At 50.9% G+C, this 20,362-nt stretch overlaps 1 protein-coding gene across 1 annotated transcript; it reads left to right on the top strand.

Annotated features, from left to right (window-relative positions):
- Window positions 1–570: 570 nt before the first annotated feature.
- Window positions 571–17,970, top strand: LOC113886587 (ubiquitin-conjugating enzyme E2 variant 1-like). Its single transcript, XM_027532940.1, has 5 exons — window positions 571–762; window positions 893–1,069; window positions 16,774–16,817; window positions 17,210–17,352; window positions 17,944–17,970. Exons 1-5 carry the CDS (start codon window positions 611–613, stop codon window positions 17,968–17,970), a joined length of 543 nt encoding a protein of 180 aa, XP_027388741.1. The 5' UTR covers window positions 571–610.
- The last annotated feature ends 2,392 nt before the right edge of the window (window positions 17,971–20,362 follow it).

Here is a 20,362-nt window from a genome sequence, read left to right as displayed (position 1 = left end):
AGATTTCTCAGGAGGCAGGTCAGGTGGTCTTGAAGAATTTTCCGCGGTTTGTTGTGATCCACACAGTCAAAGGTTTTAGTGTAGTCAGTGAAGCAGAAGTAGATGTTCTCCTGCAGTTCTCTTGCTTTTTCTGTGACCCAGTGGATGTTGGCAATTTGATCTCTGGTTCCTCTGCCTTTTCTAAATCCAGCTTGAACATCTGGAAGTTGTCAGTTCATGTACTATTGAAGCCTGGCTTGGAGAATTTTGAGCATTATTTTGCTAGTGTGTGAGATGAGTGCAACTGTGCAGTAGTTTGAGCATTTTTTGGCATTGCCATTCTTTGGGATTGGAATGAAAACTGACCTTTCCCAGTTTTACCCGCACAGATTTACATATTTGTCACACAGCTAGAGGGAAGTCCAGGTGCCACACTCACACACAGCCCTTTCTGCCGGGAGCCTGTGGCTTCCTGTCAACTTCCTCTTTCCACGAGATGTGGCAAGCTTTCCCTACTCTGCCCTGTGTCTCTTTTCCACAAATGAGCAGACACATGTCATCTTCCTTCTTAAACGAAAGGAACTGGGAGGGGGTGAAGAAAGGGCCGGCCTTTGAGCGACAGCGACGCCAGATGGCAGCCACCATGGGCTCGGGAGTAAAAGTCCCTCGCAATTTCCGACTGTTGGCAGAACTCGAAGAAGGCCAGAAAGGAGTAGGAGATGGCACAGTTAGCTGCAGTCTAGAAGATGACGAAGACATGACACCTACAAGATGGACGGGGTGGTAATTGGGCCTCCAAGAACAATTTATGAAAACTGAATATACAGCCTTAAAATAGAATGTGGACCTAAATACCCAGAAGCACCCCCTTTGTAAGACTCGTAACAAACATTAACATGAACGGAGCTAATAGTTCTAACGGACTGCTGGACCCAAGAGCCGTGCCAGTGCTGGCGAAACGGCAGAATTCGTGTAGCACCGAAGCTGTCCTGAGAGAGCTTCGGCGCCTCATGATGTCTAAAGCAAATATGAAACTCCCTCAGCCGCCTGAAGGACAGTGTTACAGCTCAATCCAAAAGAAAAACCACAGGCCTCCCCTGCCCCCATCCGATTTAAGCAGTCTTCATTTTCCACGTGGTAAATTCTCTAGATTCGTCTTGTAGACCTCAAAGTACTGGAAAGAAAGCTCCCACTCAAAGGCAGTTTATCTTAAGATACTGTGAATGATACGAATTTTTGTCCATGTGAAATATATAAGTTGTGCTATAAAAAGAAAGAAAGAAAGGAACTGCTATAGGTGACTCTCGGTGCTTCTCCTCTTAACATAGTGCGTGGAAGTGACACCACCCACTTGGAGTGACCTTCCTCCTTTTTCTTCAGGGCCTGCACGCCGCTCTCAGAAGTGTGGGCATTTAGGTTGTTCCTAACGTTTTGTGGTTACAAACAAGTCTGCAGTGAATCCTCTTTGCATATCTGTTTCCCGTTGTTTGAAGCGCATCTTCAGGGTATGTGTGTGTGCTCAATCGTGTCCAGCTCTTTGCGACCCCATGGACTGTGGCCCTCCAGGCTCCTCTGTCCATGGAATTTCCCAGGCAAGAATACAGGCATGGGTTGCCATTCCCTTCTCCAGGGGATCTTCCAGACCCAGGGATCAAACCCATGTCTCTTGCATCTCCTGCATTAGCAGGCAGATTCTCTACCACTGCACCCCCTGTAAAGCCACCTTCAGGGTAGGTTCCTAAAAACAGAGCTATTGGTCAAAGGAGAGTGCATACACATTTTTGTCTGACCCAATTCCATTTCAGGATTTACCATTTGGGGTTCCCCAGGGCTGTATGAGGATGCTGGTTTCTCGGCAGTTTCAACAACAGAGCCAGTCATAAAGTGAAAGTCGCTCAGTCATGTCTGACTTTTTGAGACCCCATGGACTATACAGTCCATGGAATTCTCCAGGCCAGAATACTGGAGGGGGTAGCTGTTCCCTTCTCCAGGGGATTTTCCCAACCCAGGGATCAAACACAGGTCTCCCACATTGCAGGCGGACCTTTACCCGCTGAGCCACAAGGGAAGCCCAAGAATACTGAAGTGGGTAGCCTATCCCTTCTCCAGCAGATCTTCCCGATCCAGGAATTGAACCAGGGTCTCCAAAATTGCAGGCGGATTCTCTACCAACTGAGCTATCATAGTTTTAAATTTTTTGCCACTTTGAGAGGTAAGAAGTGAGACCTTGGTCTTATATTAATTGCATTGCTCTATTAATGAGTGATTTCAATGTTTTTTCATATGCTTAGGATTTTTTAGTATAAACTGTCTGTTCGTGTATTTTCTCCATCTACCTGCTCATCTTTCGGACTTCTTGGCACATCAGGGTTACAAGCACCTTTTCTGAGTGTATGCTCTGAATATTTGCTCCTAATTTGTCAAGTACTTGTACTTTGTACAAGTGTTTATACGAGTGTTTGTCATGCAACTTTGAAAACTGTTTATGCAGTCAAATTTATTCACCTTTTGTCTGGATTCTAAATCTTAGTTATGTAAAAAACAAAATTTAACTGAGTAAATCTGAAGCTCTAACCACTTTACAAAATCATGTATGGATGTGAAAGTTGGACTATAAAGAAAGCTAAGCACCTAAGAATTGATGCTTTTGAACTGTGGTGTTAGAGAAGACTCTTAAGAGTCCCTTGGACTGCAAGGAGATCCAACCAGTCCATCCTAAAGGAAATCAGTCCTGAATATTCATTGGAAGGACTGATGCTGAAGCTGAAGCTCCAATCCTTTGGCCACCTGATGCAAAGAGCTGACTCATTTGAAAAGACCCTGGTGCTGGGAAAGATTGAAGGCAGGAGGAGAAGGGGATGACAGAGGATAAGATGGTTGGATGGCATTACTGACTCGATGGACATGAATCTGAATAAACTCCTGGAGTTGGTGATGGACAGGGAGGCCTGGAGTGCCGCAGTCCATGCGTTGCAAAGAGTCGGACACGACCGAGCGACTGAACTGAACTGAACCACTTTATTTGGTAATTAATGAATTGGCAGTGTCTCATCCAGCAAGCACCAGGGTGCTCAGAGGAGCAGCACAAAGTGGGACATTTTACAGGAAGGAAGATGGGGCAAGGAGATCACTAGCTGAAGAAAGCAAGGCGACTGGGGCGGGATGGCTCCTCTTGAGGGCGGGGGGAGGGGAGAGGAACAGCCGGATGTCCCTCATCTTCCAGGGATGGAGGGCACCCACAGGACACATCACCTCCTCGGTGCTGACCAGGGAATCCTAGGACATTCTGGGGAAGGCTGAACTGCAGTCGAGTAGGAGGCGAGGTTTGCGCACGTGGACTTTAGCACAGGTGACGCAAATTTGGGCCTCCGCTTTTTCCTTCACCAGCTATCCCCGAGGTCAGGAGGGAGTCACCGAGTTCCTGTGGTGTTTTGTGTGTTTCAGATTCCAGTTCATCGGCGCCCCATGCAAGAGCACCCTCTGTGCTGGGTGCTCCTGTTCCATTCCCAAGGTCTGTCTGCTGTCCCAGCACCAGCAGATTTGATTGTGGGGAGTTGATTATGTTGACCACATTTTTCACTGTTCTGGGTCCATCTGGTGTGATGACTCAGTCAAATGCTATGTCAGCCAAAGGGTTGTTTTTCTTTTTAAAGTCTCCTCTTCCTGCTCTGGGGGAGCTGCTCCCATTTCCTGGGAATCCTGGGGTGGGGGCGGGGGAGGGCATGCGAATGACTGTCCTCCAGCCCTGCTGCCAGGCAGGGCCTCCTCCTTAGCAAAGCCTGAGGGCAAGGCAAGGGAGAGCCTCCTGGTGTCCAGCCGGGAGCCGAGCAGGAGGAGGAGGGAGGAAGGAAGGAAGAGCCTGTGCCACCGCCACCGAACTGACCACTGACCAGAGGGTCCCCGCCTTCCTCTCCTTTCTCCCTCAAACACCCCCCAGTCTCTGCTCCTGGAGAGTCCTGGGTTTTTCCTGGAAAATCTCTGGGAAGAGAGAGCTTTGTTCCAGATTGTGCCATTGTGGAGCTGGTGATGTGAAAATCATACTCATCCTAGTAACCCTTGGGCCTTTTTAAAAGAGAGAGACTCCAGGTATTGACGAGTCAGCCCCAGTCAGGGAGAGGAAGGCGGGCGGGATGGAAAGTGCTCAGGGGACACCCCAGCCTTTCCCCCTGCGAACTCCAGGCTTCGGAGGGGCAGAGCCACGGAAAATCCCCAACAAGTATTTTCTTCTTCAAACTGAAGGGGAGCAGGTTTTGCCGCCAAAAATACTGATGCTGAAAACTGGGCCTCTGTACACTGGTGCTGAATTGAATCTCAGAAATAGAGTTTTTGGTGAAGTAGAAAAGAACAGCTTTATTGCCTGACAGGCAAAGGGGGACACAGCAGGGCTGTGCCCTCAAAACCTTGTGTCCTGACCCCGAGGCAGTTTTGTAGCAGTGGATCAAGGGTGCGGCTGTGCGGAGGGCCAGGGTGTGTGTAGGGCTAGCCTCCTTTAACCTGGCCTCAGGTGGTCCCCTGATGAGCGTCTCTGGTTCTCAAGGTTACCAAACTGCAATGCTCTCCGGAAAGAAGGATGCTTGTCAGGCTGACATCTCCATTTGTTGGGGGTTTGAGTTCTGTAAGGAGCTCAAAGACACTGCTGTGCACCCCTGAACCCGGACCCTGACACCAGGCTGCACTGCTGCTCTCTGAGTCCCCTCTCTTCCCTGATTAGCAACTGTCCAACCTTGCCCTTTTGAATTCAGGGAAGGTCACGTAGCCGGGGACACAGAAAGGGTTTCATGCCCAGGAGCCCACAGAGTCCTGACGGGCTTCATTATCTCTCGTCAGCATAAATGTTACAGAAAGCACATCGATTAAAGCCCTTCATATTGGCCAGGCACCATAGTAACCATTTGTGTGAGTTATTTTATGCCAGGAGATCCTAGTAAAGAACATGGAACTAACAAGCACCACCAACTGGAAGATTCAGGACAGGTGAAAAGGGACCGCACATGTCCCACCACCTCCCAGAGTCCTTCTTGCTGACATCCGTCTTGAGCAGCGTGTGTTCCCCCAGGAAGGACCCTGAGACAGAGTGATTGGCCAAAGACAGCCCAGAAACGAACCCCGTCACCATAAAACCCAAGACTGCAGCCACGCGGCAGGGCGGTCCTCCGTGGTCCCGACTGTCCCCTCCCGCCAGGCGCCCATCTTCCAGTCAAGTCTCTGCCTTTGTCAGCACGTCTCCCTGAACAACTTCATGCCGAGCGCTAGACAAGAGCCACTGTTAAGCCCAGGAAGGGGTTGCCTTTCCTGCAGCAACTGGCAACCATGAAGGGACCCCTTTTTACTGCGACTGATGTCCCAGCTCCTCAGGGCACTCAAAGGCCAGCTTGCCTGCTGAGGAACCAGACCCAGCAGCCGCAACCAGGACTCTGGTCCCTGGCCTCTTCCCGACACAGACGACTGTCTGGATGCCCTAACCGGGTAGAAGCAAGCGACTTTGGGGATGCCTTTGTTTCTCTCGTCCTCCTGTTCAACGCCTGCTACCCTACTTTCCCCTTGTCCCCTGGCACTGGACGCAGGAGTCTGGTAGAAGGGGCTCAGCCTGAGCTGAGGGCTGGCGCCTGGTCACCTCTGGTTGGCACAGAACTCAAATTCTGGTTCTGGTTCCAGTCCGGTTTCTGGGTACTGGTAGGGCCGAGCTCCAGTCCTCCCTTTGCTGGAAGCTCCGGGTAAAGCCCCATAATGCCGGGCGTCTGCAGGTGGCAGGAGATGTCTGTAAAGACACCCCTTTTTCCCTCTCTCTCCTAACCCTAACCCCTTTTTCCTCTGTCTCCTTCCTTCTTACTTAACCGGGCCTCTTTCCCTCCCTTTGAAGACCCAAAGTATTTCCATTTACTCAATCAACATTTGGGTCTGAAGTTCTGAGTCTTCGTGAGCGATTTTCTGAGAGACCGCGTCTCTTACCCGTCAGCCGTGTTTTCCGTCCTCAGGGAGGAAATCAGGCGATTTTCCCTCCATCAGGCGCCCTGTTTCTATCAGTTCAGTCACTTGATTGTTCGTTTGGCTGAGTGCCTCCAAGTGGAAGTGACTGACAAGGCTCAGCACAGTCTCACCTGGTCTTGGGGGAAAGTTAATACCCTAGACATACGCCTAGGGGTTCATTAGCCTTTCGGGACAAGCCCTACATCCCCACCGATTGTGCTCACCACTGAGCATTTCCTTTGGCACATATACCATCAAGCAATCTGGGACCAGGAGAGAGCTTACAGCCTCAAGTCAGACACAGGCGCATCCACCCCATACTGGTCCCCTGGTGACAGGACATAGGCTAGACCACCATCGAAATGGGAAACGAGCCCAGCTTCCCTTTACACACCCCACTGGGTTGTCTTTGGGCCCACTGGGAAGGATACCACCTGAATGGACTAAAAAGAAGAAAACATACGAAACCTTATACTTGATACTGGCCTACTCACTTCCTGGGAGGAGGGGGAAATGGCCCCAGTCAGGGGGACTTGGATTTAACACCATTTTGTAGCTCAGTCTATACTGCAAACTCGAGGGTAAATAAAAGGAGGTTCCCAATGTCCAGGCCTTTATGGCCCTCTACCAGGATTCCCAGAAAAGGAGACAATGCAAGCTCAGAGACCGCAACAAAGGCTTTTTCAAAGTTCTTTTGGCGAGGTCCGAAGCCAAGGACCCCCTTGCCCTTCTCCTGACCCCCTCAGCTTGGACAGAGAGAACAGGGAAAGGGAAGTTCAGGCAGCCCTGGAAGTCACGAGACTGAGGGAAAGTCCCGCAGGGTCACCCCAGCTCTGCTTCCCTACGCCCCTTTCCCCTATGGGATTACAATCAGGTAGTAAGCTTTGCCCACCACAGAAGGAAAGTTTACTCTCCGACAAAATCTGTCTCCTAAGAGAGCTACCAGACGGGGAAGGGGAACCATGCAAGTTCACGTTCCCTTTTCTATGCAACATACTATGCAGTGTAGGGAGCGACTGGGTTCATATTCTGAAAACCCCCAAAACTTTAGGGACACATTCAAGCGTCTTAGTCTCAACTTCTCCCTCACCTGGAGGGATGTAATGGTCATTCTCACCCAGTGTTGTAATGATGAAGAAAAAGCTAGAATCCTAGATCAGGCTAGAAAAGCAGCTGAACTGGTGACAGTGTGCAGATGCCAGTCTGGCCCTGGCAGAAGAGGCAGTCGCCTCTACGGAGCTGGATTGGGATCCCAATGTAAGGGCAAGGAGAGGGTCCCTAAGACACCTCACTGCTTACCTGCTACAGGGAACGGCCTGGGCGTCCAGAAGGGCGTTGATTATAGTAAGAAAAAAGAAGTTATACAGGGCGAGAGTGAAAATCCAGTCCTTTTTTGGAAAGGCTCACAGTGGTCTTTAAAAATTTTACCCAGGCAGACCTTAATTCAGTTCAGTTAAGTCGTGTCCAACTCTTTGTGACCCCATGGACTGCAGCACGCCAGGCTTCCTGAAGCTTGCTCATACTCATGTCCATCGAGTCAGTGATGCCATCCAACCATCCCATCCTCTGTCGTCCCCTTCTCCTTCTGCCTTCAATCTTTCCCAGCATGGGGTCTTTTCCAATGAATCAGTTCTTCACTTCAGGTGGCCAAAGGATTGGAGCTTCAGCTTCAGCATCAGTCCTTCTAATGAGTATTCAGGACTGATTTCCTTTAGGATGGACTGGTTGGATCTCCTTGCTGTCCAAGGGATGCTCAAGAGTCTTCTCTAACACCACAGTTCAAAAGCATCAATTCTTCGGCAGGAAGACCTAAAAAGTATTAAGTAGAGTCTTGTTCTTTCTTCATAACCATTCCTTCATAACCCAGGCAGCCTGGGATATAAGGAGAAAATCGCAAAAACTAGAAAAAGGACCAGAGACGCCAGTCTCTGAGTTGGCAGAGGAGGCAAATAGGACGGTTTTGGGTAGGGACCTGGAGGAGAAAGCCGAAAGGGAGGAAAGAGAAGCTGGAAAGAACAGGAGGGTCCAAGATAAGAGATCAGATCTAAGACACAGAAGCAGATCTAAGCCTTAGCCAACACACTAAAATCTCAGCCTTGGTTCACCCTACTACTATGTGAGTCACAGGAAAAGTGAGAAAGAAAAAGAATCTTAAGGATCCATCCCCAGAGTGCCTACTGCAAAGAGGATGGGCACTGGAAAGGGGAGAGTCCATATCGCCCTAAGGGGAGGTGTGTGGAGACCCCTGCACCTGCTGTGTTAGTCCTGGGCGACTGGGACTGACGGTGCCCAGTGGCTCGAGAAGCCCCCGCGAATGGTGAGCTCCAGATCACTCCTCTCGACCCTTGGGTGACTGTGCAAAGAGAAGGCAATGATACGGGGGCTGCCTTCTCTGCTCTTCCTTTCTGATCAGGACCTTAGACTCCCTGACTAAAATGGCGATGGGACAGATGGAGAACCCCAAAGCCCCTCCATTATGCGGTGGGCGACTGGCCAGGGACCCACCCCTCCTTGTGCGTCCCCAGGGGCCCTGCTCCCCCACTGGGGGAGGCCTGCGTTACCACCTCCAGACCACAGTGACCTGGGGGGTTAGAAACAAACAATTTCCTTTGTCTGGTGTCTGAACACTTGCAGTCAGACGTAGAAGAGGGAGAGTCCCTACCTTTCTCAGATGAGGTCAAACCCAGGTGTGGGGCGTCTCCTGCCCCCGGCCAGCCGTAAATATTTCACCAGTAGAGATTCTCCTGAGGCCAAGTGCTTCCTACCCCTGGAAAAGACCTTAAAACCAGAAGCTCTCGACGGCTTTAGACCGCTAGTTACCACGGACCAGGATACTGGAATCGTATTTGCCTGTGAGTCTCCCTGTTTCACACAGTCCTGCCTGTTAAGAAACTGGGTGGATCTTATCGATGCATGCAGGACCTAGGAGCAGTCAATGAGGCTGTGGTTGCCATCCACCCTATAGTCCTGAACCCACATACCCTCCTATCTCAGGTCCCAGGAACTGCTAAGTACTTGAATCCTGGACCCGACAGACGCTTTCTTGTGCATTCCTCTCCATCCCGCATCCCCAGAGATCTTTGCCTTTGAGTGGAGGGACCCAGGGACCAGGGAGGCCATACGAGTTTGCTGGACTCAACTAACACAGGGGTTTTGAGATAGCCCTCATATTTTCAGAATGTCCTTGGGGAAAAATCTAAGAGAGTTAACCTTCAGTTCAGTTCAGCCGCTCAGTTGTGCCTGACTCTTTGCGACCCCATGAATCGCAGCACGCCAGGCCTCCCTGTCCATCACCAACTAAGAGTTCACTCAAACTCACATCCATCAAGTCGGTGATACCATCCAGCCATCTCATCCTCTGTCGTCCCCTTCTCCTCCTGCCCCCAATCCCTCCCAGCATCAGGGTCTTTTCCAATGAGTCAACTCTTTGCATGAGGTGGCCAAAGTACTGGAATTTCAGCTTTAGCATCAGTCCTTCCAGTGAACACCCAGGACTGATCTCCTTTAGGATGGACTGGTTGGACCTCCTTGCAGACAATAATACAATGGGCAGGTGACTTGCTCATAGCACAGATTTTACCAGCTCTCAAATGGATACAATTAAAACCTTAAATGTTCTCTATGAAAAGAGATACTGAGTATCCCCTAAGAAAGCTTGGATTAGTTTAACCCAAGTAAGACACTGTGGATTTATAATTACAGAGGGGAAAAGAATGCTAGACCCCCAAACGCTCATCTTAAATACCACCTGTCCCCAAACAAAGAAACAGCTTAGGGCATTTTTAGGAATGACTGGGTTTTCCTGGACCTGGATTCCTGGTTATGGGAATCTGGCCCAACCCCTACATGAAAAATTAAGAGGGAAAGAAGAAGGGCCACTTAACTGGGATGAGACCTGCAAGCTTGCCTTTAATGCCCTGGAAGAGGCTGGCATCCCAGCTCCTGAACTCAGGAGGTGTAGGCCTCCCAACATGGAAAAGCCTTTCAGGCTGTATGTCTCTGAGAGAGTAGGAACTGCTCTCGGGATGTTAGGACAAATGTGGATGGGGGCGGAGGAGGGTGTGTGCCTGTACTACAACCCATGGCTTACCTCTCTAAGCAACTAGACCAGGTAGCCAGAGGGTGGCCCCCTGTAGCCAGGCAGCAGGGCATCGCTCTTGTGGTTAACGCTGACCCTGGGTCAGCCCGCCACAGTGTATACACGTCACCGGGTGCGAGCAGTCTTGGAGACTAAAGGGCACAGTGAGCGACAGGGGCAAGGACCAGCCAACACCATGCCCTCCTCCCTGACACTCCAGAAGTGCGGTTAAGGGTGTCAGACTTTAAATCCAGCCGCATTGACTCCAGATCCCCATACTTCCTCTTTGGACCAGCAATGCATGCAAGCCATAAGCAAATGACGCTCCTCACCCTGGCCTGCCTGAGACACCCTTCTCCGACCCCGAGGAGGAAGGCTGCGCAGATGGCAGTGCTTTTGTGGAGAGAGGAGAGAGGAAGGCAGGACACGCCTCAGTGAGCCTGGAAGAAACCAGGGAAAGTCGATCTCCGCCCCCAGGCACCTCGGCCCGGAAAACTGAACTTTTTGCCCTGAGGAGAGCTCTGGACTTCGGGAAGGACAGAGGATCTACACAGACCCTAAGCGTGCTTTCCTCATCCTGCATGCCTGGGAGGAGCGGGAGCGCTCAGTGCCCGAAGCTCTCTTACTAAACACAAAGAGCTCATTCTCAGGCTCCTGGAGGCAGCCAAACTTCCTGCTCAAGTAGCTGTCATCTATGCAAGGGTCACCGAGAGAGAGAAGAAAAGGAGGCCCAAGGGAACAGGAAAACTAACCAGGAGGCAAAATGAGCGGCTAGAGCAGCTCCCGCATCACTGCCATCTGCCCGCTTTTCCCCAAGGAAACCCTGACTCCAAGTAATACCCCAGGGGAACACTCCTGTGTGCCGAGCGGGGCTGGGAGATGGGGTCACACGGGTGGTTCCAGACGGACGAGGTGCAAATAACACTCCCTGACTCTCAAGTCTGGAAAATTATTAACTCTTTACACAAAAGTACCCATTTTGGAAGAGATCACCTGGAAACCTTGTTCAAGCCCATTCTCTACCACCTCCAGTGGCTGAAGATATTGGGCAGACCACACGGAACTGTGATACCTAAGAAACCACTCCAAAGCCAGACCCTTGCCACCTCCCCTAATTAAACCTGTCCAGCATCAGGGATCATACCCAGGTGAGGACCAGCAGGTGGATGTACAGCCAGGCAAGACCCAAGGATTCTCTCATGTGCTAATCTTTGCTGACACAGGATGGTCTGAAGCATTCCCAGTAGGACAGAGAGAGCAACAGAAGTCTGTAAAGCCCTGCTAAAGGAGACAGCACCGAGGTTTCGGCTGCCTTGATCACTCAGAGCCACAGTGGGCCATCATCTGTGGCCATGATATCCCAGAAGTTGGCCACATGTTTAGGATTCAAACACCACTCCCACTCATCCACGAGGCCTCAAGCCTCAGGGAAGGTAGAGCGGGCCAACCAGACTCTTAAAAGAGCTCTGGCCAAACTAAGTCAAGAAGCACATGATAAGTGGCTCCACATGCTGCCCGTAACCCTCACGAGGGCGCGTGCAGCCCCAAATGGCCGTCATTATTAAACCCTTATGAAATGATGTATGGATGTCCCTTCTTAACTTCTGATTTGTTTTTTGACGAGGACACCAATGCACTCCTAAAACTATAATTGATCTAGAAGGTTTCAGCAAGGACTCCAATGATATGGAAAGCAAGTCCTCCCTAAACCGCAGGAAGACTGAAAAACCCCCACGTAGAGCCGGGGGACCAAATATTAGTGAAGACCAGGCAAGAGAAAGGGAGTCCAAACCAGCTGCCAGAGACATGGGCCAGGCCACCCCGGTTGTTTCCGTGACCTCGACTGCTGTAGAGGTGTGGCACCTTTTGCCGGGGCCCACAGTTCTAGAGTAAAACCCTACAGTCCACAGGAGCGGGACACGGGGACTGAGACCCCAAAGCCAGAGGCCAGCTATTCCTGTGAGCCTGTTGGAGACTCAGAGTCTTGTTCAGGCGAAACACCATCCAGCCTCCCTCAGAGAAGTGAATGTGTCCTGTGAAGCCCCTCCTCTTCCGGATCGTGCCTCCCTGCCCAGCTATTAACCTCTCCCTTAGTGGGGCGTCTGCTTGGTCACTTCCTTGTGTCAGACTCTTCAGTCGCATCAGATTCTTCAGCCATGTCCGAATCTTCAGTCGTGTCTGACTCTTTACAACCTGGACCGTAGCCTGCCAAGCTCCTCTATCCATGGAATTCTCCAGGCAAGAACACTGGAGTGGGCTGTACACTTGCAAACCACACACGACTCGCCTTAACCTTCCTACCCCATTAGCAGCGGAAGGTGAGGACATGTCCCACATATCCCAGGGTGTCAGCGGCCAACCCTTCCAGCCCAGCTACATGCTACCACTCAACCTACCCCGTCTGGTCATGGCATAACCTTTTGGGTAAAAGGGGAGGAAAACTTCATGACTTGGTATCAGCAACAGCTGTCTATATTTCCTCCCACGATAACATCTGCAATCCCACCCAACCCCTTCTTTTCTCTCTTGACTAACATTCCCCAAGTGACCTTCCCCATCTGTTTCAAAAGTGACTCCCTGGCAGGGGTGTCTGTGGAGGAGCTGGACAACTCAAGATGTGGAATAGCCTTCAGTTTCAGAACTGATGGAGAAAACCAGGATCTGGAAACTGCTCTGGGGTATTATGACTTAGCCCAAAGACTGGGAACTAGAGGTTCTGGCAGAACTGACCTGCTATAACTATTCCCCGACATGACTCTCTCCTCAGATGCCATTAACCAGTCTCAAAAATCCATGTTCTGTTTAGGACAACCAAAAAACCACACCCTGGTTTCTAAATCGGACAGGCAACTCTGCCCCCTGTTATTTCCTGGTAGGGGTCCCCACCCCTGAGAACCTAGACCTGTGGTGGGAACCCAAGCATAACACTCTCCACCTCGAGGACAAGCCCCAGGACGTCTCTTGCCGGAGTCCAACTCCAGCAACCAGGGATTCAATCTGAAGAGATGACGGCGGCGGCCAATGAGGCAGCCTCGTTTCTATGGACTGCCTGTTTATTCCATGTTTAAGATTCTCTTTTATACTTTTACAAAAACATGAGGCCAGAGGTTTGACATCACCAGATGGTCAACACCGAAATCAGATTGATTATATTTTTTGCAGCCGAAGATGGAGAAGCTCTATACTGTCAACAAAAACAAGACCAGGAGCTGACTGTGGCTCAGATCATGAACTCCTTATTGCCAAATTCAGACTTAAATTGAAGAAAGTAGGGAAAACCACTAGACCATTCAGGTATGACCTAAATCAAATCCCTTATGATTATACAGTGGAAGTGAGAAATAGATTTAAGGGCCTAGATCTGATAGATAGAGTGCCTGATGAACTATGGACAGAGGTTCATGACATTGCACAGGAGACAGGGATCAAGACCATCCCCACGGAAAAGAAATGCAAGAAAGCAAAAGGGCTGTCTGGGGAGGCCTTACAAATAGCTGTGAAAAGAAGAGAAGTGAAAAGCAAAGGAGAAAAGGAAAGATATAAGCATCTGAATGCAGAGTTCCAAAGAATAGCAAGAAGAGATAAGAAAGCCTTCCTCAGCAATCAATGCAAAGAAATAGAAGAAAACAACAGAATGGAAAAGACTAGAGATCTCTTCAAGAAAATTAGAGATACCAAGGGAATATTTCATGCAAAGATGGGCTTGATAAAGGACAGAAATGGTATGGACCTAACAGAAGCAGAAGATATAAAGAAGAGGTGGCAAGAATACACAGAAGATCTGTACAAAAAAGATTTCAGTACCCAGATAATCATGATGGTGTGATCACTCACCTAGAGCCAGACATCCTGGAAGGCGAAGTCAAGTGGGCCTTAGAAAGCATCACTACACATTTCGATATTTGGCAAAACCAATACAATATTGTAAAGTTAAAAAAAAAAAAAAAAGCATCACTATGAACAAAGCTAGTGGAGGTGATGGAATTCCAGTGGAGCTATTTCAAATCCTGAAAGATGATGCTGTGAAAGCGCTGCACTCAATATACCAGCAAATTTGGAAAACTCAGCAGTGGCCACAGGACTGGAACAGGTCGGTTTTCACTCCAATCCCAAAGAAAGGCAATGCCAAAGAATGCTCAAACAACTGCACAATTGCACTCATCTCACACGCTAGTAAAGTAATGCTCAAAATTCTCCAAGCCAGGCTTCAGCAATACGTGAACAGTGAAATTCCAGATGTTCAAGCTGGTTTTAGAAAAGGCAGAGGAACCAGAGATCAAATTGCCAACATCTGCTGGATCATAGAAAAAGCAAGAGAGTTCCAGAAAAACATCTATTTCTGCTTTATTGACTATGCCAAAGCCTTTGACTGTGTGGATCACAATAAACTGTGGAAGATTCTGAAAGAGATGGGAATACCAGACCACCTGACCTGCCTCTTGAGAAATCTGTATGCAGGTCAGGAAGCAACAGTTAAAACTGGACATAGAACAACAGACTGGTTACAAATAGGAAAGGGAGTACATCAAGGCTGTATATTGTCACCCTGCTTATTTAACTTATATGCAGAGTACATCATGAGAAACGCTGGACTGGAAGAAGCACAAGCTGGAATCAAGATTGCCGGGAGAAATATCAATAACCTCAGATATGCACCACCCTTATGGCAGAAAGTGAAGAGGAACTCAAAAGCCTCTTGATGAAGGTGAAAGTTGAGAGTGAAAAAGTTGGCTTAAAGCTCAACATTCAGAAAACAAAGATCATGGCATCCGGTCCCATCACTTCATGGGAAATAGTTGGGGAAACAGTGGAAACAGTGTCAGACTTTATTTTTCTGGGCTCCAAAATCACTGCAGATGGTGACTGCAGCCATGAAATTAAAAGACTCTTACTCCTTGGAAGGAAAGTTATGACCAACCTAGATAGCATATTCAAAAGCAGAGACATTACTTTGCCCACGAAGGTTCATCTAGTCAAGGCTATGGTTTTTCCTGTGGTCATGTATGGATGTGAGAGTTGGACTGTGAAGAAGGCTGAGCGCTGAAGAATTGATGCTTTTGAACTGTGGTGTTGGAGAAGACTCTTGAGAGTCCCTTGGACTGCAAGGAGATCCAACCAGTCCATTCTGAAGGAGATCAGCCCTGGGACTTCTTTGGAGGGAATGATGCTAAAGCTGAAACTCCAGTACTTTGGCCACCTCATGTGAAGAGTTGACTCATTGGAAAAGACTCTGATGCTGGGAGGGATTGAGGGCAGGAGGAGAAGGGGACGACAGAGGATGAGATGGCTGACTCAATGGACATGAGTCTGAGTGAACTCCGGGAGTTGGTGATGGACAGGGAGGCCTGGCATGCTGCGATTCATGGGGTCACAAAGAGTGGGACACGACTGAGCTACTGAACTGAACTGAACTTGTATCTTATCTGGAACTATCTTTAAACCCCAGCTTTCCAAGGCCTCAATCAATTCAGATAAAATTTGTTGCAACAAGGCTCTGTCCTTACAAGCTGCCAAAATATCATCCATATAATGTATCAAATATAGATCTTTATACTTTCCTCTAACATTTTGCACAGCTTGGTCTACAAATTTCTGACACAAGGTAGGGCTATTTTTCATTCCCTGAGGCAAAACCTTCCATTGAAACCCTCTATAGGGCTGTTTAAAATTAGCTGAAGGGAGACTGAAGGCAAACAGCTTACAATCTTGGAGGGCCAGGGGAATGGTGAGGAAAGAATCCTGCAGATCTGTAGCTATCACATTATACCGAAAAGGCACAGCCACTGACAGGTTGCTCCAAAGAGATGAGGGAGGGGCAGAATTTATAGGAGTTTGAGCAGTAAAACCAGGTAGTTGGAACATCAAAAGATTCTGTTAATTAAAGAAAACTCAATGTCTCAATTTAGAGAAGTTAGCCCTTTTCTTCATATCAGATCAGATCAGATCAGTTGCTCAGTCGTGTCCGACTCTTTGCGACCCCATGAATCGCAGCACGCCAGGCCTCCCTGTCCATCACCAACTCCCGGAGTTCACTCAGACTCACGTCCATCAAGTCAGTGATGCCATCCAGCCATCTCATCCTCTGTCATCCCCTTGTCCTCTTGCCCCCAATCCCTCCCAGCATCAGAGTCTTTTCCAATGAGTCAACTCTTCACATGAGGTGGCCAAAGTACTGGAGTTTCAGCTTTAGCATCATTCCTTCCAAAGAAATCCCAGGGCTGATCTCCTTCAGAAGGGACTGGTTGGATCTCCTTGCAGTCCAAGGGACTCTCAAGAGTCTTCTCCAACACCACAGTTCAAAAGCATCAATTCTTCGGCGCTCAGCCTTCTTCACAGTCCAGCTCTCACATCCATACATGACCACAGGAAAGACCATAGCCTTGACTAGACGAACCTTTGTTGGCAAAGTAATGTCTCTGCTTTTGAATATGCTATCTAGGTTGGTCATAACTTTCCTTCCAAGGAGTAAGCGTCTTTTAATTTCATGGCTGCAGTCACCATCTGCAGTGATTTTGGAGCCCCCAAAAATAAAGTCTGACACTGTTTCCAATGTTTCCCCATCTATTTCCCATGAAGTGATGGGACCGGATGCCATGATCTTTGTTTTCTGAATGTTGAGCTTTAAGCCAAGTTTTTCACTCTCCACTTTCACTTTCATCAAGAGGCTTTTTAGTTCCTCTTCACTTTCTGCCATAAGAACATGCAAGACTCTGGCCCCTGTGAAATCACTCCCCTGACATGCCTCCCAGCTGTCTGGGCAGCAGCCTGCTTTTCCACCCTGAGGGGCTGCAGGGTGAGGCCTTCAGGTCTGCAGCGACCTTTGCTTCCTGATAGGGCAGATGACACTTTTCATCCACACAGCTTAAAATAATCAATGTGCCAAAGAGGCACATTTGGGGTCTCACCAGAGTCAGGCCCTGTCTCAGCAACAGCTGCTCCCTATTTAGGGGTTGGTTGGGGCTGGGACCCTTCCCCAGCCTGGGGGTCTCAGGCCCAAGCCTGCTGCAGCGCCCACTGTCCCCACTCGGGCCCCTGCCAGGCCCCACTCAGCCTCACCCCCAGGCCCAGAGGAGCCCCGACCCCACTGCCAGCCCCCCAGCCACACAGGCCTCCCCTCTGAGGGGCACTGGCCCCCCAGTCCTGAGTCCCCGCTCCAGGTGGGGTTTGGGTCCTTCCCGGTTACAGGTCAGCACCCAGCAGCCCATGTGGCCTGCCCTGAGGAGCCTCCCGCAGTCCCCCAAGGGCTGGAGGAGTGGGACCAGGCCGGCTGTGCGGAGGCAGGATGCCTGCTGGGCGTCTGGCAGCCGCTGGGAGCCCTGGGCCTGCGTGTCTGTGCAGCCTGTCCTTCCTCCCTCCCCCATACCCCCTCATTTCTCATGGGACCTGGGGTGGCTCCAGGGGGAGCAGGTGTGCTGGCAGGACGGCTCTGGGCTTGGGGCTGTGCCCCCTCCTCAGGGACAGGGCGGGTCGGCTCTGTGGCCAGGCCTCTGCTCTCTTCAGACCGCAGGGCCAAGTGCTCTCCTGTCTCTGTCCTCACCTGTGCGTGAGGCTGTGGGAGGTGATGGCCAGGCCTGGACCTTCCTGTTAGGAGCAAGGCCATCCCACTGGTTGGGTCCCGTTGGGGCAAGGCTCCCAGGCCAGCCTCAGGTGCCCCAGCGGCCCCCACACCGCCCCGAGGCCTGGTGTTCTGACCCTGGACCTCCTCATCTCCTATCTCCCTGGGACAGCTGTGCTCTGCACCCAGGCGCCCCTGTTAAGCCCTCCTTGTGGAGGTATCTTGTGTGCTCTGCGCTCCTGCTGGCGGCACTGACCCAGCAGGCCGTCCTTCGGCCGAGCTGATGTGCATGCTGGGCCATCAGAGGGCGGGGTCAGCATGGGCAGGACGGACACCCACAGGCTGAGTGGTCGTGCCTGCGCAGGCTTGCATCCTCAACCGCATGGGGTGAGGCTCCCCCGCGGCCTCGGGCCCTCAACAGGCCCCCTGCTCCTGGCTGGAGAGGGGCCGCAGCTCAGCCTCCGGCAGCTTCTCCCCAGGGGCGGGTCTGTAGACAGGATGGCCCGCCTGCAGCGCTGCGGTGACACTCAGGCCTTTGGTTCCCTGCGCTTTCATTTATCGGTTATATGGCTTATTTTTAATCACCTGAAAGTTGCAGAACAGAGCATTTTTGTTTTACCCTCAGAAAGCGCACAAGTGAGCTTCGCCAGCACGTTTTTGGTGTGATGTTAGAGCGCCACGGTCCAGCTCCAGCAGCCACTCTCCCCGCCCGCCTCAGGGTAAGGGAACCCCATTCCCTTAGGTAAGTGAGAGGGAAGTCGCTCAGTCGTGTCCGACTCTTAGCGACCCCATGGACTGCAGCCCACGAGGCTCCTCCGTCCGTGGGATTCTCCAGACCAGAGCACTGGAGTGGGAGCATCGCCTTCTCCTTCCCTTTAGGTGGTCCTCCCTCGTCCCTTCAACTCATCTCTTCCTTCAAACACCAGTCTGCTCTCTCAGCATGGGTTCTCCTCTTCGGGGTGTTTCATATAAATTATGTGCCTTTTGTTTCTGTAGTATTTCACTGAGCATAGCGTTCTGAAACATGCTGTAGGCTGTGTCAGAACGCCACTTCTTTACGGCTGGTTAATGTGGTACTGTAAGAGGATACCATATTTTTTTTCTTTCTTCATCAACCTATGGACATTGGACTATTTCCAGTTTTTGGCTATTATGAATAATGCTTAGAAACATTTGTGGTCAAGGTTTTCTCTATCCACAGATTTCAGTTCTCTTCGGTCTGCATCTTGGAGTGGAAGCGCTGGGTCGTATAAAACCACAGCAGCTGTCCCCTTGGTGGTGGTTTATGGGCACGTCCTTGCCCGCCAGCGGTGCCGAGCGTGGCTTCTGCTCACCAGCTGTTCACGTGTCTTCGGAAAATGTCTGCTCTGGCCTTTGTCCACTGACTCCTTGGTCTGTGGGTCTTGCTGTTGTTGAATTGCGGTTCTTTCATATGCTGAATACTAGTCCCTCGTCAGATACATGAATTCCAAACTCTCTCCCATTTTTTAGATTGTCTTTTCACCTTCTTGAGTGTCCTTTGAGGCACAAACATTTTTAATTTGGCAAACTACAATTTATCTCTGTTTTCTTTAGTTGCTTGTCATGTAGTTAAGGGGCCATTGCCCGATCCAAAGTCACGCTGTCTTTCTTTCTAACCGTTTGCGGCTCAGCTTTTATTCTAGGTCCTGCTGTTGCCAACCCGGGTTCCTGGACTCTTTAATTGTAGAAATTGATACACGGCCAGATGAGGAATCGAGGCATGGCTTTACTGGGGCCCCTGCTTCAGGAGGAGGGAGCGAACACAAGCAACAGGGGCCCATGTTCGCCCCCAGATGGGGCGAGCTGGTCCCTTCGGTGGGTGAGGGTGTGGACCGGTGGGTGGGCCGGCCTGCGGGGGGCTTCGACGGCCTGCCCCGTTGCTGGCTCTGCGCGCGGGGCTCGTGGGAGGGCGCGGTTTTTGCACGGGCAGCTGTGTTCCAGCCTTTTTGTGTCCTCATGTCCATTCCTGGCCCCAGGTGCCCATGCACGCGGTCTCTCTTAGTCCCATTCCTGGCCCCAGGTGCCCATGCACGCGGTCTCTCTTAGTCCTATTCCTGGCCCCAGGTGCCCATGCACGCGGTCTCTCTTAGTCCCTTCTTCCAGCCTTTTTGTGTCCTCATGTCCATTCCTGGCCCCAGGTGCCCACGCACGCGGTCTCTCTTAGTCCCATTCCTGGCCCCAGGTGCCCATGCACGCGGTCTCTCTTAGTCCCATTCCTGGCCCCAGGTGCCCATGCACGCGGTCTCTCTTAGTCCCTTCTTCCAGCCTTTTTGTGTCTTCATGTCCATTCCTGGCCCCAGGTGCCCATGCACGCGGTCTCTCTTAGTCCCATTCCTGGCCCCAGGTGCCCATGCACGCGGTCTCTCTTAGTCCCATTCCTGGCCCCAGGTGCCCATGCACGCGGTCTCTCTTAGTCCCATTCCTGGCCCCAGGTGCCCATGCACGCGGTCTCTCTTAGTCCCATTCCTGGCCCCAGGTGCCCATGCATGCGGTCTCTCTTAGTCCCATTCCTGGCCCCAGGTGCCCACGCACGCAGTCTCTCTGAGTCCCTTCTAGTTCCTTTGTTGCTCTAGGACGAGTTGGCCCAGGTATAAGCCCTGTATCAAGAGGCCCCAGGTCACGGCCTGTCTCACTGCATCCATGAGTTTTGTATGAACTGTGAGGCAAGGGTCCAGCTTCTTCCCTCTCCATGTGGACACCCGCACCTGCACCAGCTGTGAACAGTCCTGGCAGCCTGGTTGCCTCCCTTGACTGTCTACGTA

The sequence above is a fragment of the Bos indicus x Bos taurus genome, chromosome 29 (genome assembly GCF_003369695.1).
Source record: "Bos indicus x Bos taurus breed Angus x Brahman F1 hybrid chromosome 29, Bos_hybrid_MaternalHap_v2.0, whole genome shotgun sequence".
In the NCBI taxonomy this organism is placed as follows: Eukaryota; Metazoa; Chordata; class Mammalia; order Artiodactyla; family Bovidae; genus Bos; species Bos indicus x Bos taurus.
This window is presented reverse-complemented; position numbering and strand designations above follow the sequence as displayed.